Raw genomic sequence first — 22,721 nt, forward strand, 5'->3', positions numbered from 1 at the left:
TTGTAAGCAATAATAAAAATGAACATAAAAAATTTATTTCACAATTAACATCTCCTCGCGATCACTTGCTTTTTACTAACAACTTGTATTGAAAAGTAATATTTTCACTTGAGGAAAAGTTTCAAAACTTGATCCACTTCAGATTATGAATCCGTTTTCGGATGTTATGCGGAAAGCTCTCTGTTCTTCACCACAATCACCATCTTCCAATTCTACTGGACTTGTTCCGTTTGGAAGTCCAAAATTCTATGTCTTGTGCGGAATGGGTGGATCAATTTGCTGTGGATTTACTCATCTTGTTATCACTCCACTAGATATTGTTAAGTGTAGAATGCAAGTTGATCCTTTGAAGTACACTGGAGTTGTTCAAGGATTCAAAGTTGCCGTAGCAGAAGATGGTGTTAGAGGTTGGTAATATATACACAGTAATTTGTAAATTCTGAATTGATTTTTAGGCTTGGCACGTGCTTGGGCTCCAACTACAATCGGATACTCAGCACAAGGTTTTGGAAAATTTGGTTACTATGAGATTTTCAAAAACGTCTATGGAAGCATGCTCAGCGAGGTTTACTTCATAATTCATGAAATCAAATCAAGATTTTAATTTCTAGGAAAATGCGTACACCTATCGTTCTTGGGTGTATCTAGCCGCTGCTTCATCAGCTGAATTCTTTGCTGACTTCTTTTTGGCTCCATTTGAAGCTGTGAAAGTGAGAATGCAAACTTCATCAACTGCTCCAAAAACAATGAGAGAGTGTATGCCAATGATTTACAAAAAAGAAGGAATGTACGGGTTTTTCAAGGTATAGCTGAATGATAACGCTACGTTCAAGTATTAATATTCAGGGACTACCACCACTTTGGACTCGTCAAATTCCATATACAACAGTGAAGTTTGTATGTTTCGAGCGGATAATGGAGTTGATGTATACTCACGTTGTTCCTAAGCCAAGAGCTGAGTGTACTAAAATGGAACAGCTTTTGGTCACATTTTCAGCTGGATATTTGGCAGGTACACTTGAATTTTAGATGGAATTTGAAAAGTTTAATGAATCCTGCTATAGGTATTCTGTGTGCTGTTGCCTCGCATCCTCCAGATGTCATTGTCTCCCAACTCAATCAAGATCCGAATGCCACGTTGACGAGTACTGCGAAGAAATTGGGATTAAAAGGAATGTGGGCGGGTCTTGGAGCCAGAATTATCATGATTGGTACAATTACTGCTATGCAATGGTTCATTTATGATGGTTGGAAAGTTGTTATGGGAATTCCAAGACCGCCTCCCGCCGAGATGCCTGATTCTATTAGAAAGAAGTTGGAGAATGTACAGAGAAAATAATAATAAAAATTAAAGAATTGGATTTTATTAAACAGAAAATATTTACATTAAAATAAGCAAATTGAATCTGAAAACATTTTTTTCGTGTTCTCAATCAATGAGAAGTACCCGTTCCTCTTTCATAAATTCAAATTCCAACTGGATAACACCTGCATCCATTGTTGAATTTGGAAACTGGAAATTAATAGACTATGATGGATATAAACAGAAAACAGGCAGACTCACGCGACCAGCGGTTATATATTTGTCGGGGATTGTGAACTTTACTTTTCGATGAGTCGGCTGGAAAAAAACAACCGTTTAAAATTAATGGATGACGAATTTTTTGAAATTTGCAATTGGGTACCGTAACCTTAGCGCGTCACTCACCAATCGTTCATCATTGCAATCGTGGTAAATTTTGAAAACAGGATCAATTGGTGTAGTCTCTGTAGTCCATCCAGATAAGAAGAAGCTTCCATTTGAAGTTGAGTATCCCTGATCAAGAAGATCATCTGGATCAGGGCCAGAATCTTCGTCCCACAGCTTTATGCGAACATTGGCAGCTGGCTCACTCCCACAGATTAGGACTCCTGAAATCAAAAATTACTATGAAAAACAACAAGCGAGTTTCTAGTTTTTGAATTATTTAGGGACTTTGAACAAGAAATGTTATTGGAAATTAATGCTACCTGTTTTTATTTAAAAAATTGAAAATGCTTTTAAAATCTGTTCAGAATTTTCAAAAAATATTAGTGTTCAAATTTCACAAATCTTTCTGAAAGCTTCTCAAGGAGGAAGTTATAGTTTAGTTTCACACTAATTTTCCTCAATCCTTCCGCGTAGGCACAACGCCTACCTGCGTTGTCTACAAGGCAGACGTAACTCGCCTTGAAGGTGACCTACTCTGCCCTCCAGTTTTTTTTAAAGAGCTCAAAAACTTCTACTAAATATTCTTTTGAAATACCTTTAACGGAAACAGATTGATCTCGAAAAGTCGCAACTCTAGATACCAAAATAAGTGAAGTTATGAGAACTGTAGTAACGCCGAGCATGACGACAACTGAAACGGTAACAAGTGAACAACCACACATAAATATTGTCCGTTGTATGTCATGACCATTATTATTTCAATTGCCAGATCTCTACTGAATCATCCCGCCCTATACGGTAATCTGATGTATCTGCGTCTCTCCCACCTATATACTATATTTTAGAGATCCAAATTATGAAACAGTAAAAAGGTCGATGGTCGACCGGTATGAGTTTTTTATTTTATTTTTTGACTAGTTGTTACAACTTTTTATACGAATAGTTGCAAAATGACTATTGTTTTATTCAAATGTGTATGTTGCACCTGAAAAACTGAACTAAAAATTGATATTATAACAGATTCATAACAAAGAAAAAACATAACAATTTGTAAAACTTATTGGCTATCTGTACAATTTATCAAAATATATAATTTTTCCGGTGCCTTTACATTCAAACACTTATAAAAATGTCGAATCTTTCCGTACAAAATTGACTTTTGATTGTCGCTGACTTCTCGATTGGCTTTCACTTTCCACATCAACTCTTCCAGATTTTCAGTTTTTCCAGACTTTCCTGAATAAAAAATTGAACAATTTCACATTATGCGAAACAAACCGGCTAACTTGATGAGCTCATCGAAAATTGAAAAGAACGTCGAAGTTGGAATTTGAATGAATTGATGAATTTCGAGGAGGCGGATTAGAGGCATTGGCTGAAAATTTCAAAACTCAATGTTTTATCCATTTTCAGGATAATTTAAAAAAACTGCAATATTTACATATTTAAGTTTTCCAGCCAAGTTAATAAAGAACATCGCATCTTCATGAGATAGTGTAACTGAGTTTCTCTGAAACCAATACTTTCTATGGAGTAAAGAAGTTGCAAAACATTACCTTACAGTAATCTGCAATTTCCAGGCGTGGCATCTCATTAAATCGAATGAAAAGTTGAAGGGATCTCAATGTGGACGGTTTAATGAATTTCGTTTTTGATAATAAGATTTCAGCTGAAAATATAATTATTTTTCCATTTAGAGCAAGTTGTACTTATGCCAGTCTCACCTTGCTCAAATTCCTTAGCATTCCAGGCGTCTTCCAAAATGAAAAATACACTCATTGTCATACTTTTTGTTCGTTGATCCTTATGGACTAATTCATTTAACCGCTCAAGCCCAGCTTTCCATCCGAATCTATAAACTGATATTTAAATTTTTAAGGACTAAAATGTATTTAATCGCTGTACTTTTTCACTGTAAACTCAATCAGAACACGAGCAAAAACATCTCGATTAGAGCAGAACTTGTATTTTTTGAGAAATTCGAAAAATTGAAAAGCAGAATTTCCTGTTTTGTCTTTATTTAGAACTCGTTGGATTGCTGCACAGATTTGATCGTCACTAACATCCACGTTTCGAGCTAAAAACAATTCCCATTAGTTTTTGAAATTTGAAGCTCAAAATCACCTTGACGTCTTGCGGAACCACCGTACTCCTCCATTTGTTGTTTTAAAAAAAGTTCAGCTTGTTCTGATCTCTGATGAGACATTGCGATACTGCTCATCCTGACAACTCCCCAATCAGGTGTGTCACGAGTTTCTCTGTAATGAGCAGTAACCCGAAACGTTTCATTTAAATTTCAAACTAACCGAAAAATTCTGTAATCCTCTGCTCCTTTTTCAAATTCTGTCAAACTACATCTAATGATATTTTGAATGCTCGTAATTGTCTGTAATATAATTTTTCATGAAATTCTATGGTTTTGCAAGCTATCCAACATTTTTTCGCTCCGCAGCACTTTCAAACGATTGTTTCGCAATCCTTGCCACCATTACAGTACGAAACATTCTGAACACATGTTGTTTTCGAGTCATTTCTTTTTAAAAAGTATGTCACACCCAAGCTCAAGGATCTGAAGTCGTTCAAATTCACAGATTTCACTTTTAATTTATTGAAAATGATAATTAATTTGAAGAACAACAATTTGAAAAAAAAACAAGAATCATAAAGAAAAAAACAATTTGAATCTACCACTAATCCTACTAAAAAAATTCTAAAAAACCGAAATTTTCTTCTGAATAATTTCAAATGCTGCCCGTTTTCAAATTTTTCTAGACGACGGCGAAAGTCTTCAGTCGAACTGGTCTGATGGTGAAGATGAGTGTTTGTCTTTAATATCGTCAAAGAATGTGCGAAGTTTGTTCTGAAGAGGGAATGATGTTGTCTCGATTTCATTCGAGAGCTCTTGCAGTGATTCAATATCGTTGATGTTCCCTGAAAAATTTAGAATTGATTGAACTTTTCCGTAAGCAATCAAATGTTTGAACTTACATAATTTTCTTGTTGCCAGTTCTAATAAGTTATTGAGATCCAATGTAGATGCACGTCCGTTGAAAACAATGAACATATCTTTCAATAATCTTGGATTCTCCGAAGCAGACGCCAATGTGGTAAAGTATTGAAGAACACGGCTTTCGATGTTTAAATTCTGACGTTCAATAAGACTCCGGGCGCGTTGCATGTTGTTGGAATGAATAAGTGCGTAAGCAAGATTCACATTGGCCATATCAGAACTGTGAGCAGATCTAACCATTGTGTGCACACTTTCCAATGTTTGACGGTCGTTTCGTTTGATTGCTTCAATCATAATAGGAACTTGCCCAAAAGCACGATTACTAGCATTTGTTTCTTCGACAGCCATACGAAGAGCTCCTGGCAAGTCGTTTCTGAAAACAAGTAGAATACATATTTAAGAAAACTCAGAATTTCAATTATTTTCTGTTTCATTTTCGAGACAATTAAGAAATTATTTATAAAGGGTATACACTTATCTCACCTTTCAATCAGTTGATTTAATTGATCCGTCTTCGCCTGCAACACCACTCTACGTGCATCATTTTCGCGTAAATTGAAACTCTTCTTGAGGTATCCAGCCAATTCATTCATTTTTCCAGACTCGACTCCCTTCAACCGCCGTCCCATTTTCTCCAAAGTTTGAGGTCGGATAATTTGAGAACTGTTCCTCAATTCTTCGCATACTTCATCTGCACGTTCAACCTGTCCATTAACAAAAAGACGTGAAGCATATGAAAGTAGAACATCGGCTGTCGGATGACCTGATCTCATCTGCCAAATTCGATCAGCAAGAACCATATTGTTCTCAGAAACTGCTTTTGATAGTGTCTTCGACTCAAGATTCTTGCACAACGTTTTCAGATATCCTGGGCAATTATCCTTTTTCCATTCTATCGAATGTTCCAGCACATTCACCAAAAAGTCTAGATCATCATTTTGTTCGGTGAGAGCTTTTTGAAGAATAACTCGTTTCAATGATAATACAACTACCTCCTTGACATCGTTTGAGAAATTAGAGAGTTCTTTTAGTAACTCATTAACGTCGGTGGCTCTCCATCTTTGCATTGTTGCACTTTTACGAAGCTTTCCTAGCAGTTCCGCTTTTTCTGGTGACGATTTGAGTACATTCCTAGCATCGGTGAGTTCTTCATTATTCAATTGCACTCGTGGATCATCTTCTAATAACTGAACAATTTTCGCTGCCATATCCAGAGTGATCATTTCATTAGATAAGAATTTTGCGAGATTTCGTCCTCCGAACTTCAAAGAAGTTCTAGCGGCCTCTGGTGGGAAATCTAGCGCAAGGATTCTAGCAACCAACTTCAGACGATTTTCTTTGTCGGCCATCAGGAATCTGGTAAGAAGTCCATGAAGACGGAAAACTGTAAGTTGGCCAAGTTTGTTAGATTCGAGAAGAACACGAAGCTTTTCAATTGCTAAATGATCTTCTTTGTCAGAGTGTAGTAATTGATGAACAATTGCGGTTCCAAATTCTCGTTTCTCGTGCCAGACGGTGTTTGTCATCAGATCAAGGGCTGGTAAAACCAATTTAACGTCTAAAATAAATATTTAATTTATATATTTAAAATTGCAACTATTTTCACTCACCTTTACTAACAATTTTATACATAATCTGGAAAACCCCATGAGAATCTTCCGGCGTTTCTCTTGTTGATGGAGCAAACATAACAGATGCAACTTTTGCAATCAACGCAGCTTTTTCGGATGGTGATGCGGTTTTGATCAAATGTTGAGCTAGTTGGCGTCCAATTGATCGTTTCAGGTTAGGATTCTGTCCGAAAATGTTACGGATATCTCCTGCTTGTTGAACATGATCGAAAACGTCTACGAATAAGGGAACTTGATTCTTAGCACAAACTGTGATGAGGAATTCGTTTGCTGAAGTGATAAGCCCTTTATTTTCAGCTAGCGTTACAACTTTCAGATAATTTTGAAGATCATGGGATGTTGTTATACTTTTGAGTTCTTCCTCCAGTTGACGATTTAGTTTTTGAACAAAGAATCTGAAAATAATGAGTAAAATAAGCTCCTAACTTCTACAAAACTTACTCATTGGAATATGATGGATGAATGCATGAATAAAGAGCAATTGCTTCTTCGAGACTCCCTTCACTGAGAAGACTTTTTGCGCGAGCAACAACAGGTAAATTCAATTTATTGTCTCCAAGAGTAGATCCTGATTCGGCGACGATCAAATAAGACGAAAGAAGATTAAAAGCATCAAATTGTCCATTTTCAATTAGATCCATGAAAACATTGAGTACGTATGCATTATTTTCGAGGGAATGAAGCTTTGCAGTTGTAGGAATAGCTCTTATCATTTCGGTAACTTCAAAACCACCTCTTCCTTGCTCGTTTTTTTCGCGTTCTGCGATAGCTCTTGCTGCAGCGCATCGTAGACGGACAACATTCATTGAAGTAGAGAATGTATCAACAACTCGACCAACATGTTCATAGTTTCCTCCTCTGGCGACTGAATAGACAAGTTGGGCGACGTGATCTTCTGTCAATGGAATTCCACTGGACTTCATGTGAGAGATGATGTCTGTGATAGCTTTTGTGTTTGCTTGTTTCGCATAAACTTCGCATAAAAGAGCATAGGATTTTCCATCGAGTTCGATACCAGATTCTTCAAATTTTCCAAGCTCTTCAACTGCATCCACACGACTGCGATTATCAACTTTTGCTTCGATCAACTGATTTCGAGATAAGAGACCCAACACAACTCCTTTTTCTCGTAGAATTGATTCAACTTTCTCCAAATTTTGAGCACGAAGTGAACGGGACAATGTGTCACAAGTTGAGCCGAAGATCGATAAAAGAACTGCCAATTGACGATCAGAAAGAGTGGAGAGATCAGCGGCACGCTCGAGTAATCCGATAATTTTGGATACGGTCTGCGGGAAAACAGTGCCGCGCCATTCAATGCTGCAAAAAATGTTAGCATTTTCGAATAGAGCCTAGTTTTGAAACTAACTATTCAACTGCTTCATGAAGTGTTTCCAACTTATTGCTCTCCAAACCCTCCTGATACTTCTTCTGAAGCTTTATTTGCTCTGCAGATGTTGTGGTGATAAATGGTTTGCCAGTTTTGTTCATAAAGTTTTTACGCCCATCATTTGACTGTTCTTGTTGTTGTTTAAGTGGTGGTGGTGTCGCTGTGTTTTTTGTAGTCTGTAATTTAATATTTGGATTACAATATTAATTGAGAATAATCACTTGAGCAGCAGCAGAAGATAGTCCACGTCTCCTTGCAAGTGACCGCAGGCCGTTTCTACTTAACCCGAGCATCTGTGAAATAAGTTTTTAAAATCAATCATCAAATTAACAGACAAAATATCATATGTGAATGGATACACAAGATCAAAAACTGTTCAATTATATTTTAGAAAATCGGTTTCATTCGAATTCTCCGGGTACGGTAATTACACAAAAATCAATGAAGGCACAGAAAAAACAGGTATAACAAGAGTAGGAGTGAAACGATAACAAAAAAATGAGAAAAAAAACTAGAAATCTAATATTTATACTACCTAGACATATCTATTTTTGGAAAGAAGATAGTTTCTTTTGAGCTCTTTGATCAACTTCGACTCGATTTGTTTGGCACCACGCGAAAAGACGTTCTAACGATTCTTTCGAGTCAGAGCACTGAATCCAAGCACTTTGAATTGCCTTGCATAGTTCATGCAACTGTTCTTCATCAACTCGGTGGATCTTCTTTTTTATGTTCTTCTCCACAAACTTTTTAGTTTTCTGACCACCAATGCCGTAGAATTTGTCAAGGACACCATGGACTGCTTCATCAAGACATTTCTGAAAATAGAAAATAAAATGAATAAAATATCAGTCAAATCTTGAACAGAATGCTACACAGATAGCGGACCGCTTGACTCTGACATTTTTATCTCGCAGTCAAAGATTAGGCACAAGCGCATGGGAAAATCGCTTGCGCCACTGAACGACTGCTTTTAAACGCCACTGTGGAAGTTGAGCGTAGGTCAATAAATTGCTAGCTGAGGACACAACCACTCGGCCATCGAATCGATCGCTCACCACGCTCACAATAACGCTTTTGTTGACTGCTGACCGGCCGCCGCCGCCTCTTCGTTTTTCGGCAATCATTCCTCTTTCTACGAGCATAGCTAGTCGTTCGATGCATTCCAAATCGTTCTATAAAAATCGAGTATTATTAAAAACATTAAATTTTACTTTTACCTGTTCGACAAACGAGGCAAGTTGTTGCTTGAAATGTTTTCCTGATACGGAAACCTTTTGGAAAACTTCTAACGCTTCATCAATTCTAGCCAGTTTTAGTAAAGTACAAATCATTCGAGCCATAGTTGCAAATGGATGTTCACCTTTCCCTGAATGCAATAAAAGCGCCTCTATGCGTTTGTCTAATCCTTTTGCATCTGATTTCAGAGCTGCCATCCAGTAATCATCAATTCCTTGTTGAGTTCCGTACTTATTTGACAACAATTTCCAATCTCCGAAACTTTTGAGAAAATTGTCACTTGATGCTCGGGTCTCACCATAACATTTCATGAAAATGTCGGACGTTCGGTCGAGGTTGAGTTTAGAGCACAGAGAAAATAGAGACAACGCTTTTTCGGGGCTTTTCTGAATTGCAAACGCGTAGAGCTCGGAAAGTCGAGTTTTGACAAGCATTCGATTCGGACGAAGTTCCCGCTTATGTGCCCACTGAGACGAGGTTTCCAGATTATTCATGATTGAAGAGACTTCACATTCTGGGGTGATGCTTCGGAGAGTGAAATGAATAATTATATCTTCTGGAATCTCCGCGAGAACATGTGATCCACAGCTGAAAAATAAATTGAATGGATTACTATTTTACTTTAAAAAAAAAAGAAAGCACTTACAAGTTTCGAATAATTATTTCAGATTCTTCAGAGCAGAGGTTTTCAACAATGAATCTTAAAACATCATTGATCCTTACAATATCCTGGCGATTTCCAGTGAACATCCATTCAGGCCACGTTTGCAAAGATTTCAATAATTTATGAAGTTCATCTACTGCCCCATCAGCGATCAAATCTTCGAGATGTTCTAAAGAAAATTCAGTAGCTGTGTCGACGAAAGAAGTTTCAGTTGATGAAATTTGGCTGGAGATCGATGGTAATTCGCCTTCTTTCCATTGACTGGTGTAAGTTTCCGGTGGCAACGAGTCCGGGAACAGCATATGGCCAATATTTTGATAGTTCAGAGATTCGGGTACGTGAAACAGCTGGGCATCTGATTCATTCACAGGTGTAGTAGTTGAAAGATTTAGTTTTCTTTCTCTTCTGATATGTTCAGACATCAATTGTCTTGAATCTCTGTTTTCTTTGCTTTGTTGATCAATTTTTGGCATCAAGAAAGGAAGATTTGTCACTTCTAACCCAGATGTACTTGGCTCCTGATCATCATAATATGAAGCCGGTTCAGAAGAAGATGTAAGTACGTCCAAGTCAGTAGAAGATGTGCTCATTGCGAGGTCTTCAGCAATTTCTTCTGGAATCGCACCCTCCGAAAGAAGTTCTGAAACATAATCGTATCCAAAAATGTCATTTGATCCACCAAGTTCTTTGGAAGACACGGTCGTAGGAATTTGAACGTTTGAGAATGCATTCAGTGTGTCATTGCGGAAGAGTTGATCAAGAAAATTATGCTCATTGCCTGCAGAACTTATCGACTCCAAAGATTGAGATTTCATAGAAAGAAGACCAAAATCGTCGAGGGAAAAACTGAAAATGAACATTTTAATAAACATATTTCGATGTTAGTACATACACTTCGCGAATCTGCTGATCTTTTTGCACCGAAATGGCATGAGATGCGTCGTTTCCCAAACTGAAACATTTGATTATAGTCTCTCTTTAGCGGTGCATCAAAAACTTACTATCTAAAATAATCAAATCGGCCATCCGTGTGCTTCAGTGATTGTCTTACTGCTGTCAGGCATGTTTTGTTCAGAATTCTAGAATAAGAGAACAATTAAACTCCAATTGAATAATTTATAAGACAAGAGGAACTCACGTTGCTTTCTGCGTATAAACTGCGAATCGCCACATTTTTCTACTATTTTTGACTAATTCTCCTGATCATCTGTGTTGATCTCAGATTCCTGTGTAGGAATTTATTACCTGAAATAAATATTAAATATTATATACTATATCAAAAGCAAGAAATCAACAATTAATCGCTTGAGCATGCTTTAAAAAACAAAAACTTCTGAAAAAAATTACTCCGCGCAAGTGCACTTGTTCGTAAAGTGTGGTGTATCGTCATAGTGTTTGCACAAAAACTTCTGGCGCCTCTCATTTAATCACACTCTCTCGCATTAAAAAAAATGTATTTTTGTTCCGATTGCAAAAACAAGTTTCAGTTTCATTTCTGGCTTTTAATTATTTTTCATTTGTAAAAATGCGATAAAACTTTGACTACATTATTCATAAAAACATGATCAGTTAATAATCTGTTTCTGCTCTACATTAGTTTAGTTTCTTTATTTAAATTTCAGTAATTTCATCCCCGCTGCGAGAAAATGCAGCTTATATAAACAATATGCCTGTTCTGAAATCAGTTCCAATTAAATCCATGTTTTCTTCATTAATTTTCCAATTCAAATAAAAAAGGCGTCATTGTTTGCGTATTTTCCGTGCTGACGCGTTTCTCGTGTGGAAAACCATGACATATTGAGAGGGTTGTTTTTTGACAACAACGACCCTCTCACGAGACTGGTTTTCCTAGTTACTTTCGAAGCTTATCAGATTTTTTGGTTCAAAAATGAAACAACCGTTCGTTGAAATCCAGTCACGTGTTTTCAGGGGTCCAAAACGTTATTTTTTCGTAAAATTTCGAATTGTCATCATTTAAAATTCCGAATAAAAATAATTCAGACAGATATTAGTAAAACTTTTTTGTTTGTTTAGAATGAAATTCTCCTGATATATTGTTTATTTTGCTAACTTGAAAAACACTACTTATCAAGTTTAAAGTCAAGTTTTATTTACGGCGTACAAGAAAATGGTCCAGGAACTATTGTTGAAAATACAAAAGGCCAACACTTTTCATCCAGTTTTATGTAAATTTTGTGAACATTGAAACCCGAAAGTCGTTTTCTCAATTTTTTTTCAACGTTCAGTTTTTTCTGAAATCGTAATACCTCTCAAAATATTTTCAGCTGATATCTTCTCTTCCTTCAATCTACTATCTTCCCATTGCAGTTATTTTATTTTATTATTTACTGTAGCTGATATTCTTTAAGAAAAATAAAAATGGTGAGTGGACGGTACAAACGTATTCGGGATAGAACGCGTCTATTTGAGAGCGACTCTGAGGACGACTTATCGTCGTCTGGATCTGTCACTGAAGCTGAAGAGCTCGATGAGGACATTGATATGGAGGATTTGGACACTACAGAACTTGAAAATCTCCACAGTGATGGTTCGTACTTGTTTTTTGTTTGTTTTATGTGTCGTCTGAAATTTATTACTGAAACGTTTGACCACTAGCTGATAAAAATTGTTTTAACTGATAGAGAGTCGCTTATAGTGCTAACACGTTTTTTGTTTCAGAAGACTGCCTAGAAGCAGAAGATGCAGATAAGAAACGAGAAAAACACTTCTGCAAAGAAATCTGGCAACTCAAAAAGTTACCGTATGGTGCTGAACTTGAAGAACAAGCCAATCAGCACTTTTTGATGATTAAAAAAGGACTAGCTGAGTCAATCTTACTGAACGATGCTGCATCAGGATTTTGCCACTGGACTATGGAACTGGACAAATATATCGATTATTACGGTCGGAGATTTTCAAAAGAAGAACACATTCAATTGATCAAAATATTTCTGCCATTGGTTAAAAAAGGAGCAATTTTCCGTAATGTGAAAATTGCAATGCGAACTTTATATACACTTTTATGCAAGAAAGACTTCCTTACACGTCAAGATTTGGTCATCGAGTGGCGGCCACTGATGGAACTTTATGTGGAAGTAACATTCAAAAATTTGGAAGAAGATGGATTGTTCTTGATGCCCGATGGATTCCGGTCCGATCTTCACACGCTCATTTTCTATGCACGACCATATTTTTCCGACGAATCAGTCCAGGAGGTTCTTGATGAAGTTCGTCCGTACATGTGTATTTGGGATGAATCGTGCCTTCGTTACTGGAAATTATTGGATTTATTTTTGTGTACCGCTATGCCAGTGGAAAGGCAGCTTACTCACGGATGTGGCATTTGGTTCGACGAAGCATGGTACTGGTATGAGGAAATTTCAAATAATTCACTTTTTGAAACGCAAGCCATCAAAATGTTTGCCAGACTTTCAGTAGAATGTCCCGGTCATATTGATTGGACGGATAAGCTCGATTTGATATTTTCACGGCTTTTGAGAGCATTGCGGCTTGGCCACGTCACTGGGCTTTGTCAGATTTTCAATCAAGAGTATGGATCTATTTGGCTAGTTTTCATGATGGGAACACAGTCACACGAGAAACTGATGAGCCATTTGCGAGATTTGTTCAATCAAGTTGAATCTTTCATGCATCCGTCGAATAATGGTCTTCATACACAACACATCATGGTTTTACTTTCAAAGCTTCTATCGAACACGATTCTTCGCTTGAAGCGTGAAAGATCAGAGAAAACTCAACATCGTACGCGAACTTTGACACCGGTAAGATAATTTTTCATGTATTGTTAATTTAAAAATATATTTCAGATTCCGGAACATATGCGTCTTACACAGGCACACCTTGACGAGCTTGTTAATCTGATGTTGCCGTGTCTCAAATTAATGGCATTCACAAAAAGCTGTAAAGAACTTGTCAGTCCAGCCTTTCGATCTGCTTGTCTTCTTTGCCCAAAGATAATTCTACCGATTGTTCTTGATATGGTTTACCCTGCTCTCGAAACACTTGTTGAGCCCCATCGTCTTCTTCAAACTTTAGGAACTCTCCTGGGAGTGCTCATTCCACTTGTAAAAGATGAACCAGATGCTGATGGAAAAACGTATCGAACGCATGTTATTACCATTCTCAATTCGTTGCTTCCTGGTCTCGATTGCAATGATATCAGCAAATGTATGGTAACGTATCAAATTATTGGAGTTATCGTGAATATGATTCCGATTGTCGACTGCTCAGAGGCTGTGCATACGCGATGTGATCTCACTGAAGATGAAAAGGAACTTTGTTCGGCCACAGCAAACTTTGATTCAATTATCTCGATGCTTATGGATCGAATGTTCGAAATGCTCATTGCAGTAGGTCAAACAGCCAGTTCAACAAGCACACACGGTTCAATTGCTGCCAAAACCGGAAATAATATTGAAGATCAAATCTTCCATCGTGGAACTCTATCGGTTTTTAAGGGAATCTGCCGAAATAGTAGTACCGAATTATTCAATATCGCTGTCAATAAGTTATATAATGTTGCTTGTGAACATGTATTCGACAGTCGAATTGCCAACGATGTTATTGGGGACATGATGCAAGTTGCTTGCAAGTTTCATCCAGAGATTGCATTCCAGAAATTCTTCAAATTGATTATTTCCAAGCTACAAGGATGTATTACGCGTAAGTCATTTCTAATATCTGTTCAATAAAATTTTTAATTTAATTACAGCTGAATTCTACACTGACGAAAAAGTCGAGTTTGGAACGCTGTGGTGGATTTCTATCGCATCTCGAATGATAAAAGTTCATCCAAAATTACTGCTGGATAATTGGCATCTTGTCGAAACGCTGATGGATCTTGTGATGCCATTAAAGAAATGCACAACAGCCACCGAAAAAGCTCTGAATGTTCTCGATAATGTTCTGGACCAACTCACTTCGATTCAAATCAATTCGCTAGTGGAACGTCGAAAAATGTACGATCTACCGACCGACCAATTTCTCGCCATTCGTCATTGGGCAGCACCTGTGGAGAAGAAAAACTGGAATCCGGAATGGATAATTCCCACTCAAGAATCAATTGACAGAGCTACACAGCTTTTGAGAACTTGGTTGGTACCTACAATTGATGCGCTGAATGCACCAAATGGAATCCCCAAAAAGGAAATATTACATCGTCTCTATCTTATCAGAAGTGCTCTTCTAGGTGCTTGTTTCTCTTTGCCTCTTCTCGAAGGAACTATTCTTCCACTTTGTGATTCTCACATTATTAATCCTGAGAATGAATTAGTGACAGTTGTGAAGCCAAAAGGAACTCCTGAAATCTCAATTGACGGAAAAAATGTGCGACAAATGGCATTGGATTGTACAATCGGCCTCATTGACTGGTTATTAGAGCATTCACCGGACGACGTTAAATCAATTCAAGAAGCTATCTCGATACTTAGAGGTCTTCCTATGAATCGTGGATACACGAAGGAACTCTACAATACTTCCTCAACGAGTTACCGTGTTACAAAAACAATGTTGTGCGACAAATTGGCTGGAAATCGAAGCAATATTGAAATGATCGTAGAGGAATATGTAATGTTGTTGCATCGAAAGCGTCTTGCTCAAACTCAGGGATGGCATTATAACGAGCAACACAAGAGAATTCAAGATACCCTGTTGAAAGTTGCGACCAGTACGTACAGTGAGGTAATCGTTTTTTCTATTTTTATTCAAAGTATCGCTAGTGGGATTTTGTCTAAATACACTTATAATAATAATCCAAAACGACCGATTTTCATAATAAAACACTCCAAAAAATTTTAGATTTTTCATAATTTCCGGTTAACATTTTGGCACATTGCCAAAAGTTTGAAAAATATGAGCTTTTGAGGAAATCCAAAGCAATGTCGCATGGTTCGACCCCTACAATGTTTTAATACAAATAATTAAAATTAAATTAAACTATAAAAAATGTAGGAGAATTTTTTTTGGAAAAAACTGAGCAATTGTCACTTTTTGACAGTAAATTTATAAAAATTCAAAATAATTTTGAAAAGTTTTATTGTGATACTCGGTTATTTTGGCACCATATGAGTAGTTTTTAACATTTTTCCCAATGGAGCTACTCCACCTTTAATGCTGCATCTATTGCTAAAAGCAGAATGTTTTAAAATTTTACAGTACGATAATTTGTAAATTTTTCAGAATCGAGCCAAGGCGCAGAATATTCTGCTGGGAAAGCTTCGCGAACATCCATACTCCTATAAACACATTGTTAACGATATTCTGGAGTTTCTTCAGCCCGGCAATGATGTTACTCACGAACAACTTAAAGGAGCTCTGTATCTTCTGATCGATGGAAAAAAGCAGTCACTAATGCTTCGCATGGAATTCGAACAACAGTATAAAATTTGGCCAGCGCTCATTAAAGTTCAACACAGTGAAAAACCCACAATAATTGCTCTCCTCGAAACTGCTCAAAATATGATCGTCGATAATTATGAAAGTTATCGGCTAAAATATGAATGGGAACCAGCAAATGTGGAAGCTGCATGGAAGTTGCTGAAAGCTGCCGATGAAACATCTCCCTTGTACGATGCAGACATGCTTCAAGGACCATCAACAGCTGAGTTGGAGAAATACAAGAATTTGTTAACTGAAAAATATGAAAAGTCAAAGTCAAATTATTTCTTACTGATTGAACAACTATTCACTCTAGCCAACGATCCAACTCTTCATTGGCGTCCTCTTGACATGGCCTATTCTATGCTTTCAATGCAAGTAAGACGAGATTGCCCATTACCGGACAATGTCGTGAAGATGTTCGTTCGTCTTCTCATTAATGATACTGTGAAGACGAGACGAATTGCATCAGCTGTGGTTGCTTCATGGCTAAAGATGACAAAACCAAAAGCTGTGAAGCGCGAATATGTGATTCCTTATAAAGCACCGAACACAGCGATTGGAGCCAAACATCCTATTCCATACGGATTCAGAACAGACAACAGGTGCATGATGTATGAGGAAGAAAAACTGCCAAAGACTGACGAAGAATGGGACTCATTCCAGTTCTGTAGCAAGCAACATTGGGGAATCTACACATGGCCGGCAAAGCTGATCACCTATGCACCATTGAAAGAACAGACGGCGATTGACAGAAGTTACGAACAATTCAGTGAAGTCGAAAAGTACATTGTGGATATGTTCCAAGATGAAAAGTTTATGACACGGCTCCGTGAACTGTTCTCCATTGAAATGAAGAAAGAAGACGAAGTGTTCAATGCGGTTCATTTTTCATTGTTCCAAGGATTATTCCGATGTTATGGAGATGTATTGACACATGCATTCCGCACGCAGCTTGAGATTCTTCTAGCCAGCTCCAAGGAATACGAACAAAAGTTAGCAGCAGAGATTACGGCTGGTTTGATGAATGGCTCGAAGTTGTGGAGGTACGAAAAGCAGAGAAAAATGTGGAATTGGCTCGACCCGATGCTCACGAAAACATTTGAACTGATGAAAGAAGACGGCTTACGAAATTGGGGAGTGGCTATCGCTACAGTATGTGGATGCTCAGAGGCACGTATGCTGAAACCTCTTATCGATTTGTTGTTCAAGCTGGTGGAAAGGCCAACAGATAATGCTTATGCTGCTAGCAGCAGAATGTTCTTAATACAATCGGCTCTCTGTCAATTTGAATGGAGAGGTGTTGAACTGTGGAACAAGCTGGTAGAAATGATGAAAGGATGTCTTGTACAGCCGTTCGCGAATTTGAGAGACCGTGTCGCAATGTAAGTTTGGTTCATTTGTTTTGTTGCTCAATTATTATAAAGTTCATTGTTTAATCAATAAGTTTTCAGTTCCCTCGTGTCCGCCACTTGGTACGACCTTCCAGCTGTTGGTACGGATCCTTCTCTTCCTAAACGATTGCAACCTCCAAGAATTGCGGATATCTCTGAACAATACAAAGAACTACTTGGAAGCTGCTGGGACGAGGTGCGAATGATCCGTGAATCTGATACCAGCAACGGAACCAGCTCTAACATCAATGGATCAGCTTCTCTATCAGTTGCAAATCATTCTGGCGAATCTATGAGCCACTCAGCTTCAAGTGCATCTCTCGCTGAAGTCTCCGAAGTGAAGAAACAAGCTCGTCTTACACTCCGAGCCGTCATTTCCTTTGTCTTCAATACATGTAACCAATCTTATGATGCCTATCCACCAACGTTCATTCCAATGTTACCTCTCTGGTGTCATTATTCAAACGATGTTGGAGATGAGGAACTACAAAAGACATGTGCTGCTCTATGTGTTGGACAAATGGAGGCCAACTACATTTCTCCGGAAAATGCGCCAGAAGTTATTCGACAATTCCAACAACTTCTTTCGTCTCCCTGTTGGTGGAAATCAAAGGTTGCTGCCTTGAAAATGCTCCGAATGCTTGTGTTCTCCAACAGATTTGTATTCAGGATCCATCGTGATGATATCGGTAGGTTGAAACATCATTTGGGATTTCAATTTTTTTTAATGTTTAAAATAAATTTTATTTTCAGGTATGATCCTCGTCAACTCACTCAATGACAATCAAATCGAAGTTCGTGAAAGAGCGACAGATGCCCTAAGTACACTTCTTCAAGCTAAATTCTTCGAGACAACACCAGAACTTGTTACCAAATTCAGTACAGCTGCCCATTCAAAAGATCAAATTCAAGGGCATGCTGGTGTTCTCGGATTGTCAGCTATTGTGCTAGCTTTTCCATACTCTGTTCCAGAGTTTCTCCCGGGAGTCCTAATGACTATTTGTCGGTTTGCCACTGACAAGAGTGCCACAATACGGGTAAATTCGATAGTTTTTAAAATTTCATCGAATCGTTTTTTTTCAGGAAGCTGTAAAACGTACTCTTTCGGAGTTCAAACGTACTCATCAAGATTCGTGGCGTGAGCATGAGCAACAATTCAACGAGGATCAACTCATGGTGCTCCGAGATTTGCTCATTTCTCCCAATTACTATGTCTAGAATATCTTCCGATAGTGATAGTTCGTAGTAGCGCTGTGTTGTGTGTACGTATCTCCGAACGCTTTATCATTTTGCATTTCGCCGGTTTTTTTGTCTATTTTCCTCTCCCGTTTATATTTTCCATTTCGAAACGGTGTTCTCACATTTCCCATTCTCCTGTTTGTACCCCCCAGTCTCTTCCTCCCCCGTTCTATTTTATATATCTTGCCCCGAGTATTCACACTATCCCATGCCGTTTCCCTTTTGAACACATTGTTCTGTGCAGTTTATTTATTTTTTGCTAACTTCATCCCACAACCCTTTCGGAAGTTAATTTATATCCATTTTACCTTGTATACCACAATTTCATACAAATGAATCACTACGCCGAATAAATAAATTGAGATTTGGAGTATCTGATTTCGGGTTAATCTAAAAATTGTATTCGTATAGTGCGATTCCTGAAAGATTCCTGAAATAGCAGTTCAACTGAATATAAATTTTAAAATTAGTTTTCAGAAATGGAGAGAAGCACCAGAGCATGGATGTCAATAGTTGTAGTTCAAGCAATGGGAAGTGTATGGATGTGCTATGCAAAACAGAATTCTGCATCTCACTATACTTCAACATTGCCAGCTCTTTCTAGAGCTCATGCTCTTCCGTTGGCATTGCTTTGTATCTTGAGGTATTATTTCAATATTCAAAAAAGTTAAAAACAAGGAAGATTTCTGTTATTATTTTTCAGAATCGTTCTAATCTTCGACTTTCGTAACTTCTCAATTCACATTGCTCACATTCTGCTCTCAATCCTCACAGCCATCCATACAATGACTGAAGTATTCTTCTATCAATCTATGTCTTATGGAATTGTCACTGTCACAGAAGTCACTCTCAACAGTTTTTCAGTTGTTGTTATGCTAACTTTCCTACTCTCTCCATCATTCAAAAACGAACAAGAAGGAAAAGAAAAACGAGCTAGAAAAGTGACAGCAAAACACTATATGGAAGGAGAAATGCTTACTCCGGAAGATGACGATGAACTTGTTCAGGCGTACAAAAAATGGAAATAAGTGTTATAATGAATTATTTATGTACCATTTTATTTACTAATCATATTCTAAGTTTCTAAATGTATTGCTTTAATCTCGCCATAATTAATATAAGATCTCACATATGTATAACTTTGGAAAAGCTTTAATAAACAAAAATACTTTATTTGCTTCTTTTCATACATCGTTCGTCTCTAAAATCTTGGCAATCTTTCAATATTCATAAATTCACTTTCTTCCATATGTGTAATAATATGGATAAGTGTAATAGTACAGAGGTTGAGCTGCTGCTGCAACCGATCCTGTTTGTTGAACATTTCCAGATTGATCTCGTTGAACTGTTCCACTATATTGTTGATTTCCCTGTGCATATTGAGTCTGCTGTTGTTGAGGTTGTTGGGCATATATTTGTTGATTACTAAAATCTGTTTGTTGGGTGGCTGCTGCACCAACTGTAGCTGTAGGATAATAGTAATAGTATGGAGTATAATAGCTCGTTGGATAGTACAAGTGTTGCGCAGAGGCCACAGCAAGAAGGGAGAACAGAGCAAGGAAACTGAAAATTAAGCAATTGACGTTGAACGTATGAACAATAAACTTATCTCAAATCTTATGTTTATAAAAAATAAGTAATCAAGCTATTAAAAATTAAGCTATATATATAGCCCAATAGGGTACTGCTAAGCAACGTTTTCGTGAGTCATTAAAGTGTAGTTTCAAATTTTTCCGAGTTAACAATACAATAAAAAAAAGTTTCTATAGTTTGTGTGCTTGTTCACATGTTTCAGGCCACTGCTCAGTGGATGCTTACTCCAAAAACCCTGTGTTCTATATTGTCAGTTTGTCTGGGTCTACAGTAATACGTTTCAAAATTTAAACTAAATATCAAAACTATTATTTTAAAAAGATTCAATAAAACTAACGTTAAAATAACAATTCTAGATGAAAAACTGATTCACAAAAGCAAATTAAATTTTATATTAAATTTGAGACTCACGTCTTCATTTTGGGGAAAGTTATATTTAGAATGATTAAGTCCAGTGTGTCGTTACCATTTTATACTTACTCGCCACACTCCCAAATTCCATCAGTGGCTCCTACAAATCACCAAAAAACTAAAAATAGTTTGTTCTACACCTCTCTCCTCACATTCCATCTTCACACAAAGTAGTAGATCAAAGAAGCGCGAAATACTGAAAATCTGCAAATTTCTATCTTTTCACTTTTTCTGTCATTTTCTTGTCAACAACATGTTCTTGGGACTCCCGAAATACGCATGTACATCCTTGCTTTGTTTGCTATTTTTCAGAAACACAAAATGACTTACAAACAAAAAATGTAGTGTTTACCCGTGGTCTTTATCGTGGTTTCTTGTGGAATTGTATATTACTAATAAGATTGGAAACATGGGTTGACCATAAATTGATCACAGTTATTATTGATTCATATGACTTAGAAGGTATCCAAGGTTCAGAGATTGACTAAAATAATGTTTGCTAGATCCCTGTAGAAGTTTATCACATAAAAGTCACTAAACTCTTTATAATTTTGGTTCAAACCGTGAAAATGATCATTTTTGGCATAACAACGTTAGACCAGTTGAAAATGATTTTCCAGCCGTTTATTTACATGAAAAGTCGTCGAATTTTTCGTGCTCAAAGCTCAAAGTTTTCTGTTAAAAATTATTTAGTAATTATTAACTTCGAGCTTACTAGAAATTTGACCCATTGTTTAGATTCAGATGAGTCAGTTTTACAGATTTGTAATTTGATAATGTTATTACTATAGCCATTTAGCATCTTGCACTTTTAATTAAATATCAATCTAAGGTATCAATCTTGAGCCTTGATCATTATCACCATTATCAAATTGAACCGTTTTAGCTTGCCGCCAACTGCCATTCTCAATGAAGTCCTTTTGAAAGTCAACAAACTCAGAGTCTTGCTCTCTTTGCTTTCTCACTATTTCTTTTGATTGGGCTCTTTTCTCTTGACCTCGAGTTTACTCAGTAACTTTGTGGTTGGCATGGATGGAATAAAAGAAAAACATACAATCGTGGAGTTTTTTCGCAGTTTTTTTCGGAATGCAACTGATGATGACAGTATTGGGTTAGACACACCCATTGAAATAAGGTATAAAAATGATCAAACGAAAAATCTTCACCATTTCTGCTCACTTCAATCGAACGAAATGAACACGTAAGTTTTCTAGCAAACGATTTATGTTATCATTAGGTAGGATGTGCATCATTCATTCGTAAATTTTCAGCCTCCTTGCTCTTTGCTCACTTCTTGCTGTGGCTTCTGCCCAATACTTGTATTATCCAACAAGTTATTACACACCATACTATTACTATTATCCAACCGCTGCAGTTGCTGGTACCACTGGAGTTGCTCAGCAAACTCAGGCTGGTGGAGCTTCCCAACAAGCTTATGCTCAACAGCAACCACAACAAAACCAACAGTATGCTCAAGGAACCCAACAACAACAACAACAGTATTATCCACAACAAACGCAACAGGGTCAGCAACAACAAACTCTTCAATACCAACAAGGAGTTCAACAGCAACCAGTACAGTATGATCAATCAGGAAATACCCAACAGGTTCAATATGATCAATCATCCCAAATGCAGCAACAACCACAACAACAACAGCAATACACGCCTCAATATGATCAATCTGGAAATACTCAAAATCATCAGCAAGGAACTCAACAGACTGGAGCTGTGGCTGCTCAGCCACCTTACTACTATTATACATCTCCATACTATTATTATGCTTATGGAAGAAAATAGAAGAGTATTACGGAACTTGCCCAGCCCATCGTTGTTTCATATTATGATTTCATTCCTCACACTGCCTTTATGCGAACGAAAATAATTGAAAAAAAAAACAATAAATGATTCGAAATTTATGCGAAATGTTGTGTAAGAAAATATTTTTGAAAAAGCAGATTAATACCTGAAAATATTTCCAATTAAAGCAGTGGAATTGTCTTCGTGCCTACCTCGTGCCTGCCTACATCTCAACTGCTGGCTTATTTGTTTACCACATGCCAG

The 22,721-nt window shown here is 37.3% G+C and overlaps 10 protein-coding genes and 2 non-coding genes across 16 annotated transcripts; 4 read left to right on the forward strand and 8 right to left on the reverse strand.

The window, feature by feature from the left end:
- The first annotated feature begins 26 nt into the window (after positions 1-26).
- C14C10.1 (Phosphate carrier protein, mitochondrial) lies at positions 27-1,362 on the forward strand. Its single transcript, NM_073747.4, has 6 exons — positions 27-95; positions 143-407; positions 456-565; positions 612-803; positions 847-1,012; positions 1,065-1,362. The coding sequence occupies exons 2-6, from the start codon at positions 146-148 to the stop codon at positions 1,337-1,339; spliced, it is 1,005 nt and encodes a 334-aa protein (NP_506148.1). The 5' UTR covers positions 27-95; positions 143-145; the 3' UTR covers positions 1,340-1,362.
- Positions 1,351-2,419, reverse strand: ttr-43 (Transthyretin-like family protein). Its single transcript, NM_073748.3, has 4 exons — positions 2,286-2,419; positions 1,709-1,911; positions 1,565-1,621; positions 1,351-1,513 (listed from the first exon to the last, which is right to left on the reverse strand). The coding sequence occupies exons 1-4, from the start codon at positions 2,371-2,373 to the stop codon at positions 1,430-1,432; spliced, it is 432 nt and encodes a 143-aa protein (NP_506149.1). The 5' UTR covers positions 2,374-2,419; the 3' UTR covers positions 1,351-1,429.
- A 276-nt stretch (positions 2,420-2,695) lies between these two features.
- C14C10.2 (ERAP1_C domain-containing protein) lies at positions 2,696-4,197 on the reverse strand. 2 transcript variants are annotated; one of them, NM_001047617.4, is made up of 9 exons: positions 4,126-4,195; positions 3,997-4,076; positions 3,815-3,948; positions 3,596-3,767; positions 3,415-3,542; positions 3,247-3,359; positions 3,132-3,200; positions 2,969-3,065; positions 2,696-2,926 (listed from the first exon to the last, which is right to left on the reverse strand). In NM_001047617.4, the coding sequence occupies exons 1-9, from the start codon at positions 4,177-4,179 to the stop codon at positions 2,748-2,750; spliced, it is 1,026 nt and encodes a 341-aa protein (NP_001041082.1). In that variant the 5' UTR covers positions 4,180-4,195; the 3' UTR covers positions 2,696-2,747. The 2 variants fall into 2 exon arrangements, with proteins under 2 accessions (NP_001041082.1, NP_001041083.1); NM_001047618.5 differs by lacking the exon at positions 3,132-3,200 and having other exon boundaries at positions 4,126-4,197.
- Positions 4,198-4,285: 88 nt separating this feature from the next.
- Positions 4,286-8,014, reverse strand: mma-1 (Leucine-rich PPR motif-containing protein, mitochondrial; the record flags this gene model as incomplete). Its single annotated transcript, NM_073750.6, has 7 exons — positions 4,286-4,621; positions 4,679-5,073; positions 5,184-6,258; positions 6,311-6,726; positions 6,773-7,651; positions 7,701-7,897; positions 7,943-8,014. 7 exons carry the CDS (start codon positions 8,012-8,014, stop codon positions 4,479-4,481), a joined length of 3,177 nt encoding a protein of 1,058 aa, NP_506151.1. The 3' UTR covers positions 4,286-4,478.
- Positions 8,015-8,104: 90 nt separating this feature from the next.
- On the reverse strand, positions 8,105-10,875 carry ril-2 (RNAi-Induced Longevity). Of its 3 annotated transcripts, none has more exons than NM_001028488.6 (7): positions 10,763-10,871; positions 10,626-10,703; positions 10,517-10,576; positions 9,607-10,470; positions 8,942-9,548; positions 8,789-8,896; positions 8,105-8,539 (listed from the first exon to the last, which is right to left on the reverse strand). In NM_001028488.6, the coding sequence occupies exons 1-7, from the start codon at positions 10,795-10,797 to the stop codon at positions 8,267-8,269; spliced, it is 2,025 nt and encodes a 674-aa protein (NP_001023659.1). In that variant the 5' UTR covers positions 10,798-10,871; the 3' UTR covers positions 8,105-8,266. The 3 variants fall into 3 exon arrangements, with proteins under 3 accessions (NP_001023659.1, NP_001256436.1, NP_001023658.1); NM_001028487.8 differs by having other exon boundaries at positions 8,111-8,539; positions 8,780-8,896; positions 10,763-10,869; NM_001269507.4 differs by having other exon boundaries at positions 8,106-8,896; positions 10,763-10,875.
- On the reverse strand, positions 8,565-8,695 carry C14C10.8. The gene has a single exon (NR_003466.1). It is a non-coding gene; the product is annotated as a small nucleolar RNA C14C10.8 (small nucleolar RNA).
- C14C10.10 (uncharacterized protein) lies at positions 10,805-10,846 on the reverse strand (the record flags this gene model as incomplete). The annotated part of the gene is made up of 1 exon (NM_001361774.1): positions 10,805-10,846. The coding sequence occupies one exon, from the start codon at positions 10,844-10,846 to the stop codon at positions 10,805-10,807; it is 42 nt and encodes a 13-aa protein (NP_001348769.2).
- A 1,034-nt stretch (positions 10,876-11,909) lies between the features above and the next one.
- psme-4 (Proteasome activator complex subunit 4) lies at positions 11,910-19,022 on the forward strand. 2 transcript variants are annotated; one of them, NM_001307782.2, is made up of 9 exons: positions 11,910-12,006; positions 12,055-12,172; positions 12,304-13,406; positions 13,452-14,307; positions 14,357-15,324; positions 15,823-17,405; positions 17,475-18,103; positions 18,168-18,451; positions 18,498-19,022. In NM_001307782.2, the coding sequence occupies exons 1-9, from the start codon at positions 12,004-12,006 to the stop codon at positions 18,630-18,632; spliced, it is 5,679 nt and encodes a 1,892-aa protein (NP_001294711.1). In that variant the 5' UTR covers positions 11,910-12,003; the 3' UTR covers positions 18,633-19,022. The 2 variants fall into 2 exon arrangements, with proteins under 2 accessions (NP_001294711.1, NP_506153.1); NM_073752.4 differs by having other exon boundaries at positions 11,910-12,172.
- Positions 12,799-13,091, reverse strand: C14C10.9. Its single transcript, NR_069791.1, has 2 exons — positions 12,957-13,091; positions 12,799-12,895 (listed from the first exon to the last, which is right to left on the reverse strand).
- Positions 19,023-19,130: 108 nt separating the features above from the next.
- On the forward strand, positions 19,131-19,825 carry erg-28 (putative ergosterol biosynthetic protein 28 homolog). The gene is made up of 2 exons (NM_073753.2): positions 19,131-19,296; positions 19,357-19,825. Exons 1-2 carry the CDS (start codon positions 19,133-19,135, stop codon positions 19,679-19,681), a joined length of 489 nt encoding a protein of 162 aa, NP_506154.1. The 5' UTR covers positions 19,131-19,132; the 3' UTR covers positions 19,682-19,825.
- Positions 19,811-20,675, reverse strand: ZC116.5 (Conserved secreted protein). Its single transcript, NM_001269508.3, has 2 exons — positions 20,658-20,675; positions 19,811-20,216 (listed from the first exon to the last, which is right to left on the reverse strand). Exons 1-2 carry the CDS (start codon positions 20,663-20,665, stop codon positions 19,889-19,891), a joined length of 336 nt encoding a protein of 111 aa, NP_001256437.1. The 5' UTR covers positions 20,666-20,675; the 3' UTR covers positions 19,811-19,888.
- Positions 20,676-21,543: 868 nt separating this feature from the next.
- ZC116.1 (Prion-like-(Q/N-rich)-domain-bearing protein) lies at positions 21,544-22,575 on the forward strand. Its single transcript, NM_001136447.3, has 2 exons — positions 21,544-21,858; positions 21,929-22,575. The coding sequence occupies exons 1-2, from the start codon at positions 21,686-21,688 to the stop codon at positions 22,455-22,457; spliced, it is 702 nt and encodes a 233-aa protein (NP_001129919.1). The 5' UTR covers positions 21,544-21,685; the 3' UTR covers positions 22,458-22,575.
- The last annotated feature ends 146 nt before the right edge of the window (positions 22,576-22,721 follow it).

Source organism: Caenorhabditis elegans, chromosome V (genome assembly GCF_000002985.6).
Source record: "Caenorhabditis elegans chromosome V".
NCBI classification, from domain to species: domain Eukaryota; kingdom Metazoa; phylum Nematoda; class Chromadorea; order Rhabditida; family Rhabditidae; genus Caenorhabditis; species Caenorhabditis elegans.